We start from the raw sequence: 23,621 nt of genomic DNA on the forward strand, positions 1-23,621 counted from the left end.
GCCCTGGGAGAGCTGGCTGCATGACACCTTCCCTGATGAAGCCAGCAGATGTAATCCGTGCGAAACGCGCGTAGGAAGGCTCGTGGCACTGTCCTGGGACGCTCTGGTGCTTGCCCCTCTTCTTAACCATGTGTAAGTTATGGGTTCTTAGGGTCTTTTTCATGTGACTGGCTTTTTTCGGCGATCCCTATCCGGCATAAAACGGACATATGCCGATTTGGCTACACTACTGTGTCCAGCCAGGGTGAGGGCGCCATACTTGTTGGTCATTCTGTGACTTTTTGTTATGTTTAACTTGATATTTGGCAAATCTCTGTCCTGCCTTATAGATTTATGCTGATTGGGCTACATAGAATTACGGTTATTATTAAGACAGAGATGCCATAGTCACTAGCCAGCCATCTATATTCATTTATGACCCTTTGTCCCTTCATGCTTATTTGGGGTGTTATCACCTTTGCTCTCCCATTTATGTGTGGTAATTCACCTTTTTCTCTATGTAAGCACCGTATATGTACCTTTTCTATACTGATCGTAACGATTTTAATATAATATGAATTTTGTATAATAAAAATTTGGATATTTTTGCAATAGCCTTGTAAGCTCCATTTTTTCCTCTTCTTAATATTATGACACGTGGAGGCCCTGGGAGAGCTGGCTGCATGACACGTAGAGGCCCTGGGAGAGCTGGCTGCATGACACATGAAGGTCCTGGGGGGGGCTGGCTTCATGACACATGGAGGCCCTGGGGGGGCTGGCTGCATGACACGTAGAGGCCCTGGGGGGGCTGGCTGCATGACACGTAGAGGCCCTGGGGGGGTTGGCTGCATGACACATGGAGGCCTGGGGGGGTTGGCTGCATGACACATGGAGGTCCTGGGGAAGCTGGCTGCATGACACATATAGGCCCAGGGGAAGCTGGCTGCATTACACATGGAGGCCCTGATGGGGCTGGCTGCATGACACATGGAGGCACTGGTGGGTCTGGCTGCATGACACATGGAGGCCCTGATGGGGCTGGCTGCATGACACATAGAGGCCCTGGGGGGCTGGCTGCATGACACCTGGTGGGGCTGGCTGCATGACACATGGAGGCCTGGGGGGCTGGCTGCATGATACATGGAGGTCTATGGGACTGCATAATAAACATGAAGGACATCTTATACATGGACTATAGGGGTGCATTATACATGGAGGAGTATGGGGCTGCATAATAGAATATGATGATTCATGGGGCTGCATTATAATACATATAGGACTATGGGGGCTACATTATAATATATGGAGGACTATGGAGGCTACCTTACACATGGTCTGTGGGGGTGCATTATAAAACATGGAGGACTATGTGGTGCGGTATAATATATGGAGAACTATGGGAAATGCATTATAATACATGGAGTACTATGGAAGTGCATTCTAATATATGAAGGGTTATGTGGGACCCTTTATACTATATGGAAGGCTATGTGGAGGCCATTATAGTATTTGGAGAACTATATACGAGGGGGGACAAAGATACAAGTATGGGATGGTAATGTTTTGTGCTGAGGGAAAAAGGCTCTGTCCCTCAGTACCCAGCTTTCCCATGCTCTGCTATACATCTCTCAGCACCCAGCTTTCCCATGCTCTGCTATACATCTTCTCTCAGCACCCAGCTTTCCCATGCTCTGCTATACATCTTCTCTCAGCACCCAGCTTTCCCATGCTCTGCTATACATCTCTCAGCACCCAGCTTTCCCATGCTCTGATATGGGAAAGCTGGGTGCTGAGGGAAAGATGTATGACAGAGCATGGGAAAGCTGGGTGCCGAGGACAAGATGGATATCAGATCATGGGAAAGCTGGGTGCTGATAGAGGGATTTTAGATCATGGGAAACCTGGGTGCTGTGAGTAAAAGCCAAATGTCAGCATCATTATCCCGTACCCTAAGTGTCGGTGTACATGGAGGGGGGCCCCGTTCCAAATTTTGCAACAGGGCCCATCAAAGTCTAGTTACGCCACTGGATGTTGCCCATGTGGTTACGGCTTTGCCTCCAACCCAAGTTACTGTAGAGAGGTTGTTCTCCAGCCTTAACATTATTAGGTCAGATTTGAGGTCATCTGCAAAGGAGGATCTGATGGAGGCAATTCTATTTTTTACAACAAATTCATGGACCCCACAAATGTTATTTAGTATGCTTTTGTTGAAAACTGTTTTTTGCCACTTACATAGTGTATTACATAGTGTTATATATAACACACAATATATACTGTATATATAACACTATGTAATGCACTATGTAAGTGGCAAAAAACAGTTTTCAACAAAAACATACTAAATAGTAACATTTAGTATAATGTTTATATGTAAGTGAAAAATTTATTGTAGTACAATGTACTGCTTCACCACCGTGCGGAGCTGCCGCCCGACCACCGTGCGGAGCTGCCGCCCGACCACCGTGCGGAGCTGCCGCCCGACCTACACCCCACCTACTGTCTCCTCCCCAAAATCCTATAGAATATAAGCCCGCAAGGGCAGGGCCCTCTTCCCTCTGTACCAGTCTGTCTACTGTAACTTGTATATGTATTCTGTATGTAACCCCCTTCTCATGTACAGCCCCATGGAATTAATAGTGCTCTATAAATTAATAATAATAATAATAATGTGAACATCAGACATTTAATCATTTTTATGATACAATAATCAAGATATTTAGATAGAACATAAAATATATTTATTGGAATACAACTTTAGTACACAAAAAACTAATAAATTGTAAATATGTAATACAATATATATATATATATATATATATATATATATACACACACATACACACAAGATATATATGCAATCTACTGTATAATACATAGTGTATTACATATTTACAATTTATTACAGTTTTTTGTGTTCTAAAGTTGTATCCAATAAATATATTTTATGTTCTATCCAAATATCTTGATTATTGTATCATAAAAATTATTAAATGTCTGATGTTCACATACACATGTTCATGTACTATAATACATTTTTCACCTAACTATAAGCAATATATGTCGGAGTCGGTGCAAGGGAAATTGAGGAGTCGGAGTCGAAGGTTTGGCTTACCGACGCCACAGCCCTGGTCTTAATGCAGACTTGGAAATTATCCCATTAGCTTCAAGAAACAATCGGCAGGCGGTTAGTCCATCTTCATGTGGGATGTTGGAGTATAGGGATTCCACATCCATGGTGGCTAAGATGGTACTCTTGGGTAGGGCACCTATTGTAGATAGCTTTTTTTTAAAAGGTCCATGGTATCCTGTATCCAACTGTCTTTCTTCCGTACCAGTGGCTTAAGGACATTTTATACCCACCCTGACATTTTTTTTTGTGAGTGTTCCCACCCCTGAGAAGATTGTCCTCCCTGAGTAACCTGCTTATGAATCTTGGAAAGCATCTCCATTGATGATCAGATCATTAGAGCCACAAGGATCCCTAGACGCCAGTTACAATCCGCAGCTTGAGGTACTGAGAAAAACGGCTAAGAAACTTCACTATGTTCTACACAAGCATGACCGGTTAAAAACAATATTCAAAGATCCTCCCTTATTTTCTTTGATGCATGTTAATCACGCCCATTCTTTTCTGAGATTTTTCTATTCTGAGATATACAGACTTTCACTTTCATTTCTTCCATCTGCTGTCAACTATGGCGTCTGCTGGTTTAAGAAAAGAGCTGGAATGTTCCGTCTGTCTGAACCTGTTTACAGATCCTGTAACCCTGGGATGTGGACACAACTTCTGCCGTGAATGTATTGATCAGACGCTGAATACAGAGGACGGGTCTGGAGTTTACACCTGTCCTGAATGTAGAGAAGAGTTTCTTAAGCGGCCTCGACTGAAGAGAAATGTAACATTACATAACGTAGTGGAGAATTTCCGGTCTACTCAGCCACATCAGGAGATCACCGGGATCCGCTGCACTTACTGTGTGGACACTCCTGCACCTGCTGTTAGATCCTGTCTACACTGTGAGGCTTCTCTGTGTGATAAACACCTGAGAGTTCACAGCAAAGGATCAGAACACGTCCTAACTGATCCCAGCACTTCTCTGGAGAAAAGGAAATGTTCTGTCCATAAGAAGATCCTGGAATATTACTGCACTGAGGACGCTTCTTGTATCTGTGTGTCCTGCAGTTTGGCCGGAGAACACCGAGGACACCGAGTGGAGATGCTGGATGAGGCGTCTGAGAAGAAGAAGATGAAACTGAGAAATATTCTCCAGAAAGTGATCACAATGAGAAAGAAAACTGAGGAAAGAATCCAAAGTCTGGAGACAGGGAAGAGAAAGTCTCAAGAAAAAGCAGTTGGAGAAGCTGAGGGAGTCACTGCCATGTTTATTGACATTAGGAGACGGGTGGACGACCTGGAGAAGAAGGTCCTGAGTGAGATCTCCAGACGGAAAGAGGACACATCAATGTCATTGTCCTCTGTGATTCGTCAGTTGGAAAGAAAGAAGGACGAGATGTCCAGGAAGATTAAGCACATGGAGGAGCTGTGTTACATGTCTGATCCGCTGACCTTCTTACAGGAAACTGACACGGGAACCTTGTGTGATCCTGAGGAGGATGGAGGTGATGAGGCCACAGGAGGACATGATGGAGGTGATGAGGACACAGGAGGACATGATGGAGGTGATGAGGACACAGGAGGACATGATGGAGGTGATGAGGACACAGGGGGACATGATGGAGGTGATGAGGACACTGGGGGACATGATGGAGGTGATGAGGACACAGGAGGACACGATGGAGGTGATGAGGTCACAGGGGGACATGATGGAGGTGATCGGGGTGCGGAGCTGATCTCACACATATCACACACACTATCTGCTATGATAAGAGATATAAATGTGACCTTCTTTGTACAGGATCCTGCAGACATATTACTGGATGTAAACACAGTTCATAATAATCTTCTTATAGCCGATAACCTGAAAACTGTCACCTGGGCCGATGAAAAGCAGAATCGTCCAGAAACCGCAAAAAGATTCCAGTATCATCCTCAGGTGATGAGCAGGAGGGGATTTACCTCAGGACGACATTACTGGGATGTGGAGAAAAGCAGTCCATCAGTATCATGGCTTATATTTGAAGGACCATGTGAGTGGAGGGTGGGGATGTGTTACCCCAGTATAGCCAGGAGGGGGCCTCAGTCAGGCATTGGAAATAATAACAAGTCCTGGTGTTTATATGGGGTGCACAATAATCTTTGTTCAGTGATACATGACAGTAAAGTGATCCCGTTACCTCACCAGATCTCCAGTGATGGAGTCAGGATCTGTCTGGATTATGAGGCCGGGCAGCTGTCCTTTTATGAGCTGTGTGACCCCATCAGACACTTACACACCTTCACTGCCGCCTTCTCCGAGCCCCTTCATGCTGCGTTATGTGTATGGACTGGTTATTTAAGTATTTCAGGTGGGAGCCGCTGTGAGGAGTCGTCAACATAGATGAAATCTGCCCAGTGACATCACAGAAATAAAAATCTGATTGGTGAACATTCGGCCAATAAGCTGCAGGCATCAGTGGGTGTGGCTACAGCTGATAACTGTTTTGTTCCAGGTGACTCTTATAATTTTTAATTTGTTTTTTTTTGTAAATTTAAAATTTAAAGGGGCAGTCCATCCGCCGTCTTCTCTATTACATGCTGTACAGTTTACGCTTTATTGTCCTTGGTTATCTGCTATTGTGATTCAGTTAAAGGCTGAACACTGAAATAAAAAAAAAGATAAAGAAAATAATCATTACAGCTAAATATAATCCATAAATTGCACTATGTTCCATTACTTCTGACATGTCAGCTATATAGCAGCTTTATAAAATCACGTTTTGTTTCAGCTACATTAAATCAATGCTGATCCTGCAGATATTGTAATTGTTTAAGATTCTGATCTATACAGCAGATAAGACGTAGTCACAGAAACAAGACGCCCTCAAAGCCTCTTACGACAGAATTATCCTTGAAAACAAATAATTGTTCACGTTTTGCTTATGAATTTAATTATCCGGGTCCGGCGGATCAGTGGCGGGTTGATAAAGAAGTCCGGATCCGATCCGGAGTCCGGACCTAAATATGTCAATGGGGAGTGGGATCCGGGGACGAGAGAGAGAGAGATTACTGATGTTAAACCCTCTTTGGTCTGAGGGTGCGCAGAGCCAGAGTTTCCATTTAAATACTGCACCAGGGCAGATCCGTCTCTCGTATTCATAGGGCTCTCGTATGTGATTTTTATATTTTATCTCTTAATTGTGCCTTTATTCTAAATAAATTTTCATTTTATTCAAATCACCATCTTTTCTGGATTTTCTACAACAAAACCTCCCTGTTCCCAATGATCACTTTATATCCTCTCCAGTGTGTATAACCTCTAGAGGCATTCCCATCAATATGTCTAATATCTGTCACACGTAAAATCATTATTTTTTAGGTGCAGTCTAGCTTACAGGTGCTGCTTCTTTCTTGTAAAGGAGGTGGATGTCGGGGAATTCACGCTCACACTCCTTCGCCAAGGAGACTCCGTGAGCGGATGTGACTTGTGGTTGGGTGCATGACATTTAATGATTTCTTCAAGCCGGTGTCCATCACCCCCTGACAGTGGTCGTCATAGAAAGCTAATGGCACAGGCAACACTGGAGTTCACTGGGCCAACCAGGATCATTCACTTTTCTCCTTCACACCAATATGACAGTCATGACCTTCTTTCACTTTCTTTTGCTCAGTGTGGGGTACTGCTCCTCGACCTGTTCTCCCTGGAGCTATGTTGGACCTCATCCTCAAGCTCCGGGGTCTGTGTCTCCTTTCCACCTCTTCCTCACACCTGTGTCCGAAGCTGGATCCCAATGGCTCTCTAGCCGGATGACTCTTTAAGCCTGCAGGAGTGAGCCGTAGGCTCCAGACCTTTTACGGTAAGCTCAGGGTTCCCTCACCAGCCCTAGCACCAAGGCCACATCTTCTCTCACTTGAACTCTATACTCTACTGTCCTCTCTCAAGACCTTCCTACTCTTTTCCTTCCCACATCTGTTAATTCCCCCTTAACCCTTTCTTTTCCACTCTGCTGTTATCCCAGCCAACCACTAGTTGACACATGGGGCAACAGTCCCACACTACTGCATCTGGACCTAACTAGCAGCATTACATATTAACACATACAATACAAATACATAGCAAAATCAGTACAGGGGCAAGTCCACCTTCTACACACCTAACTCACTTAAATATGGTCGTTCCCGACCATAAAACTTTCATTTTCACATATGTAGAATTCTGATTGAATAAAAACTGTTACTTTAGAGTCCACATGCGTTATGGCCACAGGTCAGAATTTTTCATGTGGGTACCGAACGAGAGTACACCTTTCAAACAAGCCATCACCAGTAGGCAACAGTTCTTTTCTGCCATAGGCAGCATTGTCCATGCTCTGCCTACTCATGGACCCACTCTCCATGGGCCGGCATTCCTTCCTTTCCCTTCCCTCTCTGCGGTTGCCAGTCTACTGTTGTACTACATTAATATCAATGGTAAAAATCAATATATTTTTTTCCCAAAAGCAGTACAAAAGTCCAGAATAATAAATTTATAATTTTTTATTGAGACAAAACTCAAACCACACATATATATAAAAGAGATGAATGCAGCAAAATATAAAGGACATAGCAGCATCATAATATTGCACATAATAATATCCAAAATAGGACATAAAAGTGACCTGTGCATCAATATATCATCACCTAATATGTTTATAATAAATAGTTATTCTGAACCATAAGGAAAAAAGTGTCTGAGTGCATCAAATTGCACATACTCCTTATGTAACAAAACAGGAATGTTATACTGATAATATACGGACCACAATAGATGTAAATGTGCACGATTAGTCACCTTAAATAAATTATGTGCTACCACCCAGTGGCTAGAAGAGCTGTGACTGCAGTACCGATCTCATTCAATAGGTGGATCTTATTACAAAGTGAACTGCAATAACAACGTGCAATACATTGATCCATCATATGCGGTCCAACACATGCTGTCAGCCTCGGCAAACCACAAGAGGATCACATAGATATGGAGACTGCAACTCTAAGCCAAACAGTTACCTGGGTGTAAGTATGTCAAAGTGCTGCCGCCGTCCTTTCCCCGACGTACCTTTCGCTACCCGGCTTCTACAGGTTTGTCTTGTGGTTTGCCAAGGCTGACAGTATGTGTTGGACGGCATATGGTGGATCAATGTATTGCACGTTGTTATTGCAGTTCACTTTGTAATAAGATCCACCTATTGAATGAGATCCAGCGCAGTGCTCAGAGTGTAGGTTTAAAAATAGTAGACGTTTATTCATATAAATCCATTAAAAATGGTAGAATACAAAGCGGTGAGCAGGATATAAAGAGGTTTACAGGGACCCCATCGAACTACGCGTTTCGACACATAGTCTTAGTCATGTTCAAATGAGGAAAGAGTGTCGGTTTCCTAAATGGTGTGAATAGTTGCAATGCGGGTATATAAAGAGATGTCATCTAGAACTAAATATTTATTTGTTCTGTTACATATATCCTTCTCTGGCATCACTATTTACAAATTAATATTTTACAACAAATTTTGCATGATAATATTTAATCTTCTATTATTGACATTTATCTGTATACAATTAACATGTGAATATGGATCAGAATTGCGGATGTACATATTACAAATATATAATTTATATCTGTAATAATAATATTGATATGACAACAATTTCCTAAAAACACTTTTGCATATATTATACTATATTTACTAGGATACAATATTTGTGCATCCGCAGGCTTTAAGAATATACATGTTTGTTACCATGTAATTCTATTTTCACCTATTTTAATTCACGTATTCATTTCTATTCCCACACACCCCCCCCCCTCTTCCTTTTCCCCTCTCTCTCCTCCCGTTTTCCCCTCCCTCCCCCTCGTCTCCCATCTCTTCCTATTCTTTTCTGTTTCTCTCCCCCCTCCCCACCTCCCCCCCATCCTCCATCTCTTTATATACCCGCATTGCAACTATTCCCCATGCAACTATTTACTGGGAATCCATGTAAAAAAATCGACATGTGTATGCAATTAGGGTGGGTGTGAGCCACACCATTTAGGAAACCGACACTCTTTCCTCATTTGAACATGACTAAAGGCTACTTTACACACTGCGATATCGGTCCCGATATCGCTAGTGTGGGTACCCGCCCCCATCTGTTGCGCGACACGGGCATATCGCTGCCCGTGCCGCACAACATCGCCCACAGCCGTCACACATACTTACCTGTCCGGCGACGTCGCTGTGACGGGCGAACCGCCTCCTTTCTAAGGGGGCGGTCCATGCGGCGTCACAGCGACGTCACTGAAACGTCACTGAACCGCCGCCCAATCGCAGCGGAGGGGCGGAGATGAGCGGGACGTAACATCCCGCCCACCTCCTTCCTTCCGCATAGCGGCCGGGAGGCAGGTAAGGGGAGCTTCCTCGCTCCTGCGGCGTCACACGCAGCGATGTGTGCTGCCGCAGGAACGAGGAACAACCTCGTTACTGCTGAAGTAACGATAATTGGGAATGGACCCCCGTGTCGCCGATTAGCGATTTTTCACTGTTTTGCAACGATGCAAAATCGCTAATCGATGTCACACGCAACGGCATCGCTAATGCGGCCGGATGTGCGTCACGAATTCCGTGACCCCAACGACTCCGCATTAGCGATGTCGTAGCGTGTAAAGCCCGCTTAAGACTATGTGTCGAAACGTGTAGTTCAATGGGGTCCCTGTAAACCTCTTTATATCCTGCTGACCGCTTTGTATTCTACAATTTTTAATGGATTTATATGAATAAACGTCTACTATTTTTAAACCTACATACACGCTGAGGACTGCGCTGGACTTCTTCTTTTTTCCTTTATTAAGCAATTGGCAGCCAAGCCTTCTGTGCGCTGGGGCTGGACAGACAGCGGTGAACAGCTGAACTTTTTTCTTTTTTATTGAATGAGATCGGTACTGCAGTCACAGCTCTTCTAGCCACGGGGTGGTAGCACATAATTTATGTATGGTGACTAATCGTGCACATTTACATCTATTGTGGTCCATATAGTATCAGTATAACATTACTGTTTTGTTACATAAGGAGTATGTGCAATTTGATGCACTCAGACACTTTTTTCCTTATGGTTCAGAATAACTATTTATTATAAACAAATTAGGTGATGATATATTGATGCACAGGTCACTTTTATGTCCTATTTTGGATATTATTATGTGCAATATTATGATGCTGCTATGTCCTTGATTTTTTTGCTGCATTCATCTCTTTTATATATATGTGTGTGGTTTGATTTTTTTCTCAATAAAAATTTATAAATGTATTTTTCTGGACTTTTGTACTCCTTTTGGGAAAAAAATATGTAGATTTTTTCCATTGATATTGATTTTGGGTAATGAGAGTGTCCCTGTACTATTGGACCATTGTTTATGTTGACGCATGTTGTACTACATTGCCCAGGAGCATCGGGTAGGAGTGGAGTCCATGGGGCAGAGGTGCAATGTCTATGGGGTGATACGGCCATATGTCCTTGAGCAGGGACAAAGTCCATTGCAGAGGGCGAGTAACTGCTTCACCACCCTCAGTTCTGCTACCCGGCAGAGGGGTCATAACGTGCAAAACAACTGGGGGAGGGGGAAACAATCACAAAAACCTATCCCACTCAGGGCCAACCTAGTAGAGACAAGTCTTGTGACCCACGCCTCATGGAATGTGGAACAGTCCCGTATGTGTCGGTGCAAGAAACACAAATAGGGGGCAGTATGGAGATGATTTTGAGTCACCTTCACACAACCGGACACAACCATTGATCTCATACCAAGGTGGCTTTGAACTCAGCCACTTTGACATATCAAGTGGGTTCCCTGGGCAACGTTCACCTCTGCCGAGGGATCCACCGCCTCCGGAGTCCCGACCTATTACTTCAACATAGTGCTGGGGAAGCTGCCATCCATCCTCTTGCTAGGGTGGCAAGTCCGCAGGGTCAGCGTTGCCGGAGGGACTGTCCTTCTGCAAGGACCATTCATGCCGCAGTGCCTCCCATTTCTTCTTCCCCTCAATGACCCGGGCCACACATTTAACTCCCGCGGGATGCTAGGCTAGGGACTTTTTAGCCACAGTGTGTCAGGGTATGGGCCTTTTAACAGGGGGCTCACTCACGGCCAATGCGGTCAGTAGCAACCAGGATACGGGCACACCTCCTGTTTCGGCACCTCTCTCTCCTAGCTCACTTGTCGCCTACGATGCCTGCAGCTGTCGGGTCCTCTCCCCTCGGCTGCAAGTCTGTCTGGGGGTTGTCGCCATGACCGTCTCCTGAAGTGGGAAGGACCAGTCTTCGGCAGCCGCTAGCTGGTACCAAAAGTCCCGTTCTCTTGGGGCCTCCTTCCATAGCTACAGGCCTCCTGGCTGTCACTCTTTTGCCTCCGCAGTCATTTGGGTGACCCAGTCCTGCCATCTACGGCAACCACAGCCACTATGAGTGCACAGCCCACACCAGTGGCCGTCCTCAGCTAATGTACCGCCCCAGCGCCAGAATCATCTGTTTTGACATCAATGTCTGTGGTCTCTAAGCACGGCAAAAAAACTGTTTTTTCTCCAGTTTTTTCCCTTTTGACGTTTCACTTGTGCAACAGGGCTGCTGCTGGACCGCTCAGGCGCTCACGCTTTGCTGTTAAAGGAGTTGTGACTGGCACAACCCGATCAGGTGAGTGCACCACTTCTATATGATTTTGCCCAATATATCGGGTAAGACCCTATTGCGCCTTTTCTCTCCTATTTAGGGTTCATGCTTGGGATTTTCTGGACTGTACATTGGGAAAGTCCTATCCACCTCGTTGCGCTAGTACCCTGATTTTGGAGCGGATGGAGGACGAATCGTGAAGTCTTCGCCCTCGTCGGGTAAATTACCAGGATGCGTGAAGCTACTTCCTGGCCTAGGGTCCACGTACCCCGTCATGCCCTGGCCCCTGCCCGGAGATGGCTCAAGGCCGCCGGCTGCCCTGCTCGGCAGTTCCGTGCCCCTTGACACGATCACCTGCGACCATGTACAGTGAGGAGCTGCAATAACCTGTGGGGTAGGCCTGCCATTGTGTGATCTGTGATTATTTCACCTTTGTTCTATAAACACAATAAAGGTCACGTCTTCATGTGAATTGAACCTTGCGGCTTCAGCCTCCGGGAAGATGCTCAATATGCAAAAATAACTCCGGCACACTCAAAAGAAAATTGTAGAAGAGTTCGTAGTGATGCTTCAAAACAAATTGTTCAACACTTGTATCAAAAGCATGAAAACATAGTCCTAACATAGTCCAACAATTCTGCCCAATGTAACAGGGTCTTTTTCAAGGACCAGGGGTCTGTTTACAAAGGTACAGAAAAAAGAATACAGAAAAATGAATCACAATTGTGACATAACAAATCATATAGTGGAACAAAACAAAATCAAACATAAATGCAGTATTCCATCTGCATAGTCGACATACATGATGTTACAGTGCATATTTATCATAAATGCGCACAATAATCAGCCTCACGTATGACCAATCTTACCTTAAACGCATCTCCTCCAAATGTCAAGTGAGATCTGTTGAGACATGAACAAGTTTATTGAAGAGAACGAAGGAACAAACATAAGTAAAACATACCTATGTGCACTATCTAATGATTCTTCTTTGTGCACAAAACATATTAACGAATGCCTTAATGAATTACTTGTTGATAAATCTAGGGTGATAAAAGAGAAATATTTAAACTTTAAAGGCAAAAGGAATCACCTGCTCAAAAGGCTATGTACATAAGGTAGAGGATAGCCAGGGGTTGAAAAAGGTGTACATGTGTGAGCTCAGGTGGCTATTGGAATTTCAGTATCACAACGTCAAAATATATGATTTTCTATGCAAAAAATGATAGTAATGTTAGTGTGAACCAAGAAGTAATGGACGTGGAATAGTAATAGTAATAAAGTACCAATCCTTTGTATACCTTTCAAATGAAATGAGGTATGTGAGTCACCAGGGAAGCTTCTGACACTTGCAATAGTATTCAAGATGGAAAAACATCTCCATATGTTGAATGTTAGTATGTCACATAGAAATAAGAGAAGAAATAAAACATACTCACTGTGCTATGTGCATAGGGTTATAGATAATAAAAGTAATACAGTCATACTCGTGAAGGGTTAATGACTAGGGATGATCGCATATATCAAATATTCGGCTTCACGAATATTTTCCGAATAGATCTCCGCTATTCGACTATTCGAGAATATTCGATGCGCAATGTAAGTCTATGGGAAACCCGAATAACAACTATTCGGAACTATTCGGGCTTCCCATAGACTTACATTGCGCATCGAATATTCGCATAGCGGCGACCTATTCGGAAAATATTCGCAAAGCCGAATATTTGAGATATTCGATCATCCCTATTAATAATCCTTATTATATGTTAGTAGTCAATATATTAAATAGGACATACCGTGGTCAATATTAATCTCATAGAAAATATGTTAAAGCAAACGCCTCAGGAAACAAATTTTTGTATTTCTCAAGGTAATGTCTCCCATCGAGGTGAGCATACTAAATCAGTGAATAATTACAAATGATTTCAATGACAATGATATGGTAAATGATAAACATTCACATAAAGATCGGCCATTAGATGCATTAAAATGGTATCATATTTAGAAAATGGAATTAATGATATTGCTATAAGTAGAACACATACCCTTTAGGGAAAAGATGTATGGATAATGTCCAAATATATAGGCTAGTATGTTACCCTATAAGACAGTGAATACTCCTGGAAGATCCTCAGCTCCTGTGGTGTTCCTGCATAGATTGTCCCGTTTGTGGCCTATTGAAATGTATAAACCATTGTCCAGGACTTGGAAATCCTATTTGTGGCTATTCAGATGTATATTGAGGAACAGACCCTTGTGTAATTGGAATACAAACCATTGATCTTGACTTCTAGGCCCCTGCATTTATATCTCAGGATCTTTTTGTCACAAGGATTTTAACCGGAAGCACAAGAATGTCATCTGCAAGACGAAGATGAGCGGAAAATGATTGGACATTGTACCACAGAAGACACCGGAGCGAGGGTGGAGTCGTGGGCTTTACGTGGGAGTGATTGAGGGTCCTTTTGGTATATACTGAGGGACAAATTGGCCTCTCTCTATATCTCTTGGGAAAATACCACCAACACCTGGCCCCGGTGGATCCTGGAAAACAACAACATCCTACCCAGAAGCCAGAACTACATCAGTGAGCGGACGCGATTAATCGGTAAGAATAAGACCCTTTAATTAGAGTTTATACCTGCATTATATTTTATGCTTTGTTACGCTCAAGCCTGATTGTCTATTTGTTTAATGTTTATTTGTTTGTTAAATTATTGGCGGTAAAGTTAGGGGAGCGCCTGCTGATTGAAGCTCTCATAAGATCTAAAGGGTAAAACCAGAGAAGAAAGTGACGTAGAGATTATATTCTAAATCTCATGTTTAGGGGAAGTCGCCTTATGCTTCAATAGTGGAAAAGAAAGGGAAGTTAGCAAATATTTTGTGTATGTTGTTAAAAATGAAGGGAATTACAGAGGAAAAGGAATTGGAATGTATAGAGAGAAAGCGCAATTAAGAGGTCAAGTGGACAAGATTGAGCGGGCAGTCAGTGTATAGTATATAGCTATTATTATTGGTGAGTGTGAGGATCTAGAGGCTTTAGTGACACAGTACAATCTCGGTAATAGAGCTGCGTGCGTCTTACTTTGTGAAAAGTTGCAGCCTCTGTAGGATCTCACAAAGGATCGTCCGCGGATCCGGAATCTAACGGGGGAGACGCTAGTGACAGAATGAAAGAATAAAGAGAGTTATGGGAGGAAGAGACATAAGAGGAGCTAATGCTTTAGAAGATGCAAAACTAAATAGAGGGGAAGATGCAATTGTTTATTTTGGTGAATATTTCACATTACATCGTTCTACCTACAACTGCCCTGACGTCTCCTGATGAGAGCAGTTTTCTATATTCAATGGCTAACATGCACTTTTGTTGATCATCCACCATAGGTCGCCTTGAGAAATGCAAATTCATATTAAGCCTTTATAAACATATGAAAGGACGAGCTGTAGCACCCGGCGTTGGCCGGAATAGTAACTAAGTGTCTCTCTGTCTCTCTCCCACTCTCCCTGTCTTTCTCTCTGTTTGTGGCCGTCTGTCTCTGTCTGTCTGTTTCTGTATCTCTCTTTTTCTGTCTGTCTGTCTCACTCTCTGTCTGTCTGTCGTTCCCTCTCTTTGTTTATCTGTCTCTGTCTCTCCGCCTCTGTCTTTCTTTGTCTCTGTCTGTATGTCTCTCTGTCTGTCTCTCTCTCTCTGTCTCTATGTCTGTCTGTGTCTCTGTCTTTGTCTGTCTAGCTCTTGTCTGTCTCTCTGTCTGTCTCTGTCTATCTGTCTGCATCTGTCTATCTCTATCGCTCTGTCTGTCTGTGTCTCTGTCTCTCCCTCTTTCTGTCCGTCTCTGTGTCTCTGTCTGTTTTTGTCTCACTGTGTGTCTGTCAGTATGTCTCTATCTGTCTCTCTGTCTGTGTCTCTCTGTCTATCTCTGTCTCTGTCTCTGTCTATCTCTGTCTGTCTCTGTCTTTCTCTGTCTGTTTGTCTCTGTCTATCTGTCTCTCTAACTGTCTCTGTCTTTCTCTGTCTACCTGTCTCTTGTCTCTCTCTGTCTGTCTCTCTCTGTGTCTGTTTCTTACTCTCCATCTGTCTGTGTCTTTCTTTCTCTGTCTCTCTGTCTGTGTATCTGTCTCTGTCTGTCTGTATCTCTCTCTGTGTCTATCTGTATATCTCTATCTGTTTGTCCCTGTCTGTTTGTCTCTGTCTCTCTGTCCATCTCTATCTGTCTGTGTCTCTCTGAAAAAACAAAACACTTTTGATACCCAGCCAAGATAAACCAGCTAGCTGGGGGCTGTTATTCTCAGCCTGGGGAGGCACATGGTTATTGGACCCCTCCAGCCTAAAAATAGCAGCCCACAGCCACCCAGAATTATCGCATGCATTAGATACAACAATACCGGCGCTTTACCTGGCTCATGACTATGTAAGGGGGGATACATGTAAAGCAGAAACTGCTGTGTGAATACTGGCATGAAAAATACAATAGCTATATGTGAAAATGAAAATGGGACAATGTAATCTGCATAACTGCCATGAACATATGAATAAAGAGAAATTTAGCTATTGAATTGATCAATGCAAAAGAGCCCCAAAACCCTGTCACGGTATTCTCTTACTTTGGGGTCCCTAGCTAATGTGTGTCCTCTCATGCAGTTAAAAAACTTACCGTGTATGGGAAGCTGAGACCCAGGCTATATATGTATTATGTGGACCGGCACTAGGTATGGGTGGGGTCGGGTTCACAAACGAAATAATACATTAGCTAGGGAACCCAATTTTTTATGTTCCCCCTACACCATTTTTACAACACATCACTTTTGCCTCCCGTTGAATTTAATTGGTTCAGCTAGGATCGACGATCGGATTGGCTAGGGTTGACGATCCAATCGGCGATCTCAGATGGGCTCGGTAAACCTGAACCAATCCAATCCTTGGCAGGATCGCTCATCTCTAGTTAGATCTGACTACGAAATCTGAGCAATCTGCTCCAGAGATGCCTAGGGCACCAGGTCAATAATCTTACATAGATATTGGGACAATAAAACCTTCACACCACTAATTAAGCTAATTAAGGATTCTCTCTATTCTCAGTGTTGGTTTATTTAAATGTCCATTTATTATACCGCCTCTGCTCTGTGTGTGGATATATTTGTGTTTCTTTAGATAATTTGTTATACCATGTCTGATGAAGAGACCTAAGAAGTCTCGAAAGAGCGATCAATCTTTTTTTCCACTGGCTAACACGGTGCAAAACCTGTTTTCTTTGATACAAGTTAATGACACCCATTCTTTTCTGATATTTGTCTTTTCAGAGAATTACAGACTTTCCCTTTCATTTCGTCCATCTGCTGTAAACTATGGCGTCTGTTGGTTTAAGAAAAGTGCTGGAATGTTCCATCTGTCTGACCCTGTTTACAGAACCCGTAACCCTGGGATGTGGACACAACTTCTGCCGGACCTGTATTCATCAGACACTGAATACACGGGACAGGTCTGGAGTTTACACCTGCCCTGAATGTAGAGAAGAGTTTCCGGAGCGGCCGACACTGAAGAGGAACATAAATCTGTGTAACATAGTGGAGAATCTCCGGTCTCGTCAGCCACATCAGGAGGAGATCACCAGGATCCGCTGCAGTTACTGTGTATCTCCTGTACCGGCTGTTAGATCCTGTTTACACTGCTGGACGTCTCTGTGTGATAATCACCTGAGCGTTCACAGTAAGGCAGCAGAACACGTCCTGACTGATCCCAGCACTTTTCTGGAGAACCAGAAATGTTCTGTCCATAAAGAGATGCTGAAATATTATTGCATTGAGGATGCTGTCTGTATGTGTGTGTCCTGCTATTTGGCCGGAGAACATGGGGGACACCGGGTGGAGACGCTGGATGAGCCCTCTGAGAAGAAGAGGAGGAAACTGAGAAATGTTCTCCAGAAACTGATCACAAAGAGAAAGAAGACTGATGAGAAAATCCAGAATCTGGAGAAGGCGATTAACATCATGAGACAGGTGGACAGCCTGAGAGGAACCTGCTGACGGAAGGAGGACTCCTGACTTACCTAGTATAGTACCTACCTAATGATACTGAAGACACTTTGACTATGAGCTTTCCTGGACTAAAATTTGGCCACTAATTTATCATCTGATGTTATTGAAGATTATTGCCCAATGTTTTGTCCATGGCTTCGAATGGGTTTATCCACTATTATAAACCGTTCATGGACTTTTTGGTTTTTAGTTATTTGAGCTTTGTGGATTTTTGGATTCATTGAATTAGATGCGCTTTTTACATTTGCGCGTTTGTACTGCATTTATATTTTTCCGTGTGTTTATTATTGTTATGGATATATATTGCTGACATATATTGTGCACATACACAGGTAAATGCATTTCTGTCTACAAACACTTTTATGGAAAGAGGTTTTGTTTTGTATGTAAATACATTTTTTTTTGTTTCCATTAGGCAATTGAATCCAACTAGTGTTTGTTCATGTCAGCTTTATTCCCTGGCGATGTCAGGGTTAATTTTAGCTGTGAGAGTTATCTCACCTTTTTAATGCCTTCTATCATGTAGAGATATGTCGGGATTAAGAGCGGTTTTCCGCTGGAAATGTGCAGACCTCTGTCTACACTGCTGTTTTAACTGTTTTTATTTTTAATGGGTTTGGGGTAAAGTTTTCCTTTGTATGCGGATGCTGCTAAGACTGTCTTCTTTTTATCAGTAATTAACAATATGCACAAATGTGATTGACTGCATAATGTTGAGCAGGCTATGAAAACTGCCAAGACCTTTTTACCAATTTGATAGCAGGCAGTGCTAACAATACCTAGAAATGTGATTGACTGGCTAATTGGGAGCAGGCAGTAATAAGTAGAAATCCCTATGTAGATCCTTCATTGGCAACTGTTTAGCAAGCATAGACTACAACCTATCCCTATTTCTATCATTAAATGCCGATTAGTAGCACACAGCTTTTCCTACACTGCTCGTCCCTATTCTACACTATCGCTCTCCTATCTATCTCAACTACCTATCATTAAACCCCTAGCTAAGCTCACTGTCTAGCAGCACCGGTGGCAGCGCCTTCCCTACTGTTTAACATTCACGAAATGCCACATGTCGGCAATTTTTATGAAATTAGCAAACCTTTTATAGAACAGGTTCACTCATCTCTAGTTGTAATTCTCCTATGCGAGTAATGAGGCTCTGGAAGATTTTCCTTAGTGATTTGTGGTGTGCCATCTTGCGCCACCACCTGAACCCTCCTTCTGTTGCAGTTACCAGACACACCGTACACAGTGTGGCAGTCTTCACTCACTTCATGGATGTTTATAGTGGACTCACATAATGTGTCACAGATCCGACACTTTCAGCTCCTGGCATCTCAATGGCTATTCTACCACCTTCACTTGCTGCTGCACCCAGTGGCATACCACCAATGGCGTCAGACCAAGCAGCCGCTATGGGGCCCGTGAGTCGAGGAGGCCTGGTGCCAGTACCAACCCAAGCATCAGGCCCCAACCAGTCAACTGCACCATCCTGGATGCTGATACAGCCGAAAGCAACAATGAAAGAGAGAGTGCTGCGCTGACATTCCCTCCTCCATCATTCTCCCTCAGAGTATGACGTCTCAGCACAGCGGACATGATGACATCACAATTGCTCGCCCGCTGTGCTGAGATAAGCAGAGCTGCAAAATGCTCATCACACACACCGGAACAGTGGGGGAATGATGGGAGGTGAGTATATATTTTTTAATCAATGAGTACACTAGTGGCCATCACACTATATGGATGATTCTGGGATGCATTATTCTATATGGAGGACTATGGGGTGCATTATAATAGGACTATGGGGGATGCATTATAATATATGGAAGACAATGGGGTGCATTATAGTATATGGAGGAGTATGGGAGACGCATTTTAATATATGGAGGACAATGGTGTGCATTATAATAAATGGAGGACTATGGGATACCTTATAGTATATGGAGGGCTATGGTGGTGAATTCAAATATATGGAGGACTATGGGGTGTACATTATACAGTATGGAGGACTATGAGGGGTGCATTATACTATATGGAGGACTATGAGATGCATGATAATATATAGAGTACAACTGGGTGCATTTTAATATATGTAAGTCTATGGGGTGCAGTATAATATATGGAGGACTATGGGTTGCAATATATCATATAGAGGTATATGGGGGTGCATTATAATATATGGAGGACTATGAAGGGTGCATTATACAATATGAAGGACTATGGGGTTGTTGGAAGCCAACATCGATAATGAATATATCGCGGGCGGGGAGGGGACGCCGCTGCGCTCACCACACTCGGGTCCGGCGCTGCTGCTGCTCGGTGGCTCGAGCGGTGGGCCGGATCCGGGGACTCGAGCGGCGCTCCTCGCCCGTGAGTGAAAGGGGTGATTTGTTGGTGTTTGGGATGTCGGTTTGTGACGCCACCCACGGTGTGTGGTGAGGTTGGGGCACCACTGCTACTCTGTACGGGGATCCCGGGAGCGATGACAGGGAGCAGCTGGGATGTTTCTCTCCCCTCCGTGGGTAGGGGGATTTTGGTAGTCCCGGGGCCCGGAGTTATTGTCTGTTTGGTGGTTTGCGGGGCTCGGCCAGGTGGAGGGTCGCGGGGCAGCGCAGCCTGTAACGCACACGGAGTCTCCGGTAAAACAAACGGCTGGATGGACGAGTCCCACAGACGGCTGCGACGGTCACTCCCGGTAGGTTGGCGGTAACTGTCTCTCCCTGCACCGGTGTTATGTTCTCGGCCCCGATGGCTTTCCACCGGTAACCCGTTCCCCAGCGGTGTGTTGGCTAAGGGAGCCCCTCTTTGCCCGCAGGCTCTGGCCCTGGGAGCTCTAGCTCTGGCGGTAGCTTTATCTCCCTCACGGTTTGGACGGTTGCCTTCAGTCGGGTCTTTTACTGCTGGGAAACCCCGGAGGTTCCCGTCGCTGACGGATTTGACCGGTTTAACGGCGACTCCTAGCCTGGTCGGGGTCCGTAGGCCCTTCCGGATGGTGCTGGCTTCTCTTCGCTCCCCGATCCGGTACCGGCGGGCCACCGCCCGTCCCCGGTCCTTACGGTTGTGCGTCAATCTGCCTCTCCTGCAGACGGTCACCACCGTCTGACAACCTTGCTGTAAGCGCCCGGGCCACGTACCCGGACACGGTCAGACTGCTTCAGCTCCTCCACTACCACCTACTTCTTCACTCTCTAACTGCACTGACTTCCTTTCCCGCCTCCAGGACTGTGAACTCCTCAGTGGGTGGGGCCAACCGCCTGGCTCCACCCCACTTGGTGTGGACATCAGCCCTTGGAGGGAGGCAACAAGGATTTGTGTGTGCGGCTGATGTGCCTAACCGGGGTGTGGGGTGTGTTGTTGCAGTACTTGTGACATCCTGGCTTGTCCAGGGCGCCACAAATATATCATTAAAGACCATATAAGATTAAACTAAACAGGAAATATGTACTAAAGACCAGTTAATCAAACACCTCTAAAACAAAATACTTTATTAATAGGGATGATCGAATATCACAAATATTCGGCAATATTCGGCTTCGCAAATGTTCGGCGAATAGGTCGCCGCTATGCGAATATTCGATGCGCAATGGAAGTCTATGGGAAGCCTGAATAGTTGCTATTCACCAACTATTCGAGTTTCCCATAGACTTACATTGCGCATCGAATATTCGCAAATAGTCGAATAGCGGCGATCTATTAGTCGAATATAGGCGTAGCCGAATATTTGAGGTATTCGATCATTCCTATTTATTAATCAAGATTAAAACCAGAATCCTACAAATATGTGTAGTGTGATAACGACCATAGTCATAGGCCGGGCAAGTGTCAGGTACGGGTGAGTGCACAGAGGCGATCTGCTTGGTGAGGGGGTAGTAGGGTGTCTGTGTCAGACCTATACACAGGCTTAAGGGGCTTAAGGTTGCAGTTATAAGAAAATATTTTTCTGGAGAACCGGAAATGTTCTGTCCATATAGAGGTGCTGAAATATTACTGCCATGAGGACGATGTTTTTAATCTGTATGTCATACATTTTGCCCGGAGAATACAGAGGACACCGGGTGGAGATGCTGGATGAGGCCTCTGATAAAAAGAAGAAACGGAGAACTGTTCTCCAGAACCTGATCACAAACAGAAAGAAGCCTGAGGAAAGAGTCCAAAGTCCGGAGAAGAGGAGGAGAAAGTCTGAAGAAAAAGCAGTGGGAGAAGCCGAGCTAGTCACTGCCATGTTTACTGACATCAGGAGACGGGTGGACAACACGGGGAAGAAGGTCCTGAGTGATATCATCTCCAGGCAAGAAAAGAAGAGGACGTGTCATTGTCATGTCATATGTAATAACTTTTGAAGAACAGAAAGAGGGATAATGTATGCGGGACGCGCAGTGCGACGAGGCAAATGTTGACCACACCCCTAGCCACACCCATTTGGCAGTGAGGGATTTTCAGTAGATCCCCCGGACTGTTCATTCATTCATAATCGTATCAGACAGAACTTTCTCATCTTTATGTCGTTTCACTATAGGACATGTTGCTTTTTTGTGTCTGGAAGGCCATGGTCACACATTGCATAAATCCTTTGTTTTTTGTTTTCTGTCGCTGTCTGCACCAAACTACACAATACACAATAACAAACTTCTCTGATTATTGCATTTTTGCTGCATTATTTATGCTTTTCCTCCTTTATTTCATGCGTTGTTGGTGCAGATGTGAAACCACATTTTAAGTGTTTTTCTAACACAGAAAATCTTGGTTTCTGCACTTATAAAAAAAATCTGCATTTTTTTTCTTGCGTTTCTTGAAACTACACATAGAAGACACTAGAGAAAAATAAAGCACCAAAACCACAGAGTTCAGCGGCGTCTTTCATGAAATCACATTCATTTTACTTGGACAGTTAAATGCAGTAGAATATATGTGCAGAAAAAGCTGGCATTTACGCTACATGTGAACATGGACTAAATGTCCAAGCAAAGTGGATGAGACGTGTGACGCCCCTGTACTAGTCAGGTCATCACAGGGTACTGCACGCTCTTTATCTCCCAGTGCAGGACTCGACCCACCCATGGGTCTAGGTTCCCAACTTGCAGCACTGCCTCCATCAGCATCCAAAATCCCAATCACACCTCGCACCACACCCTGCCAGGCACACTAGTGGGCTGCTAAGCTGGAATAGGGCCGCCCACCTAGGGGTCAGGCAGAGAGGTGGGTGGTGACAAATCAGTTGAGTGGTAGCCCTCGAGCAGTGAGGAGCTCGGGGAAGCAGGGAATTGGAGATCCCAGGGGAAAAAGCAGATTGGGTTGCAGGCGGTGGTCTGGACCCGGAGGAGTTGGAGACCCGGTCGCGGGACATAGTGACTGGGTGTCTGGCTAGTCGAGGAGGACGACCGGCAACTGCAGTCCAATACCCGGTTTGGGGCCGAAAGCACGTCGGGGTACTGGATCCTAGGTCGGGGAGAGGCTTCAAGCAACCCGGCAATTAACCTGGGGAGCACAGGGCCTTTATGGACTGTTCCCACGAAGCTCAGAGATCGGGGGCATTAGCGCAATGAGGGGGATAGGGCTTTCCAACCAAAGCAGCCCACTGAAATCCCAAGCGTGAGCTCCTGAGAACAAGCTCCTCTACTACCCATAGTAGGGAGTGAGGCCCAGACAGCTCCAAGCTTACGGGCCACTTGGGACACTTCTAAATTCTGTGCCTGCAAGCAGGCTCCAGACCATCAGGCCGTACTGCAGGGGACGGAACCCGGACAAGCTCCCCCAAGAGGGCAGCGGCACCCAGAGACTTGGTTTACCACATTGTCAGCGTCTGCTTTCCTTCTGAGTGAGTACCTGATTAACC

At 44.6% G+C, this 23,621-nt stretch overlaps 1 protein-coding gene and 1 long non-coding RNA gene across 2 annotated transcripts; both read left to right on the forward strand.

Moving 5' to 3' along the window:
- Positions 1-3,638: 3,638 nt before the first annotated feature.
- Positions 3,639-6,275, forward strand: LOC142302535 (E3 ubiquitin/ISG15 ligase TRIM25-like). Its single transcript, XM_075343631.1, has one exon. The coding sequence runs from the start codon at positions 3,675-3,677 to the stop codon at positions 5,475-5,477; it is 1,803 nt and encodes a 600-aa protein (XP_075199746.1). The 5' UTR covers positions 3,639-3,674; the 3' UTR covers positions 5,478-6,275.
- A 5,581-nt stretch (positions 6,276-11,856) lies between these two features.
- Positions 11,857-14,360, forward strand: LOC142302536 (uncharacterized). The gene is made up of 2 exons (XR_012752958.1): positions 11,857-12,146; positions 14,047-14,360. It is a non-coding gene; the product is annotated as an uncharacterized LOC142302536 (long non-coding RNA).
- The last annotated feature ends 9,261 nt before the right edge of the window (positions 14,361-23,621 follow it).

The sequence above is a fragment of the Anomaloglossus baeobatrachus genome, chromosome 4 (genome assembly GCF_048569485.1).
Source record: "Anomaloglossus baeobatrachus isolate aAnoBae1 chromosome 4, aAnoBae1.hap1, whole genome shotgun sequence".
Lineage (NCBI taxonomy): Eukaryota > Metazoa > Chordata > Amphibia > Anura > Aromobatidae > Anomaloglossus > Anomaloglossus baeobatrachus.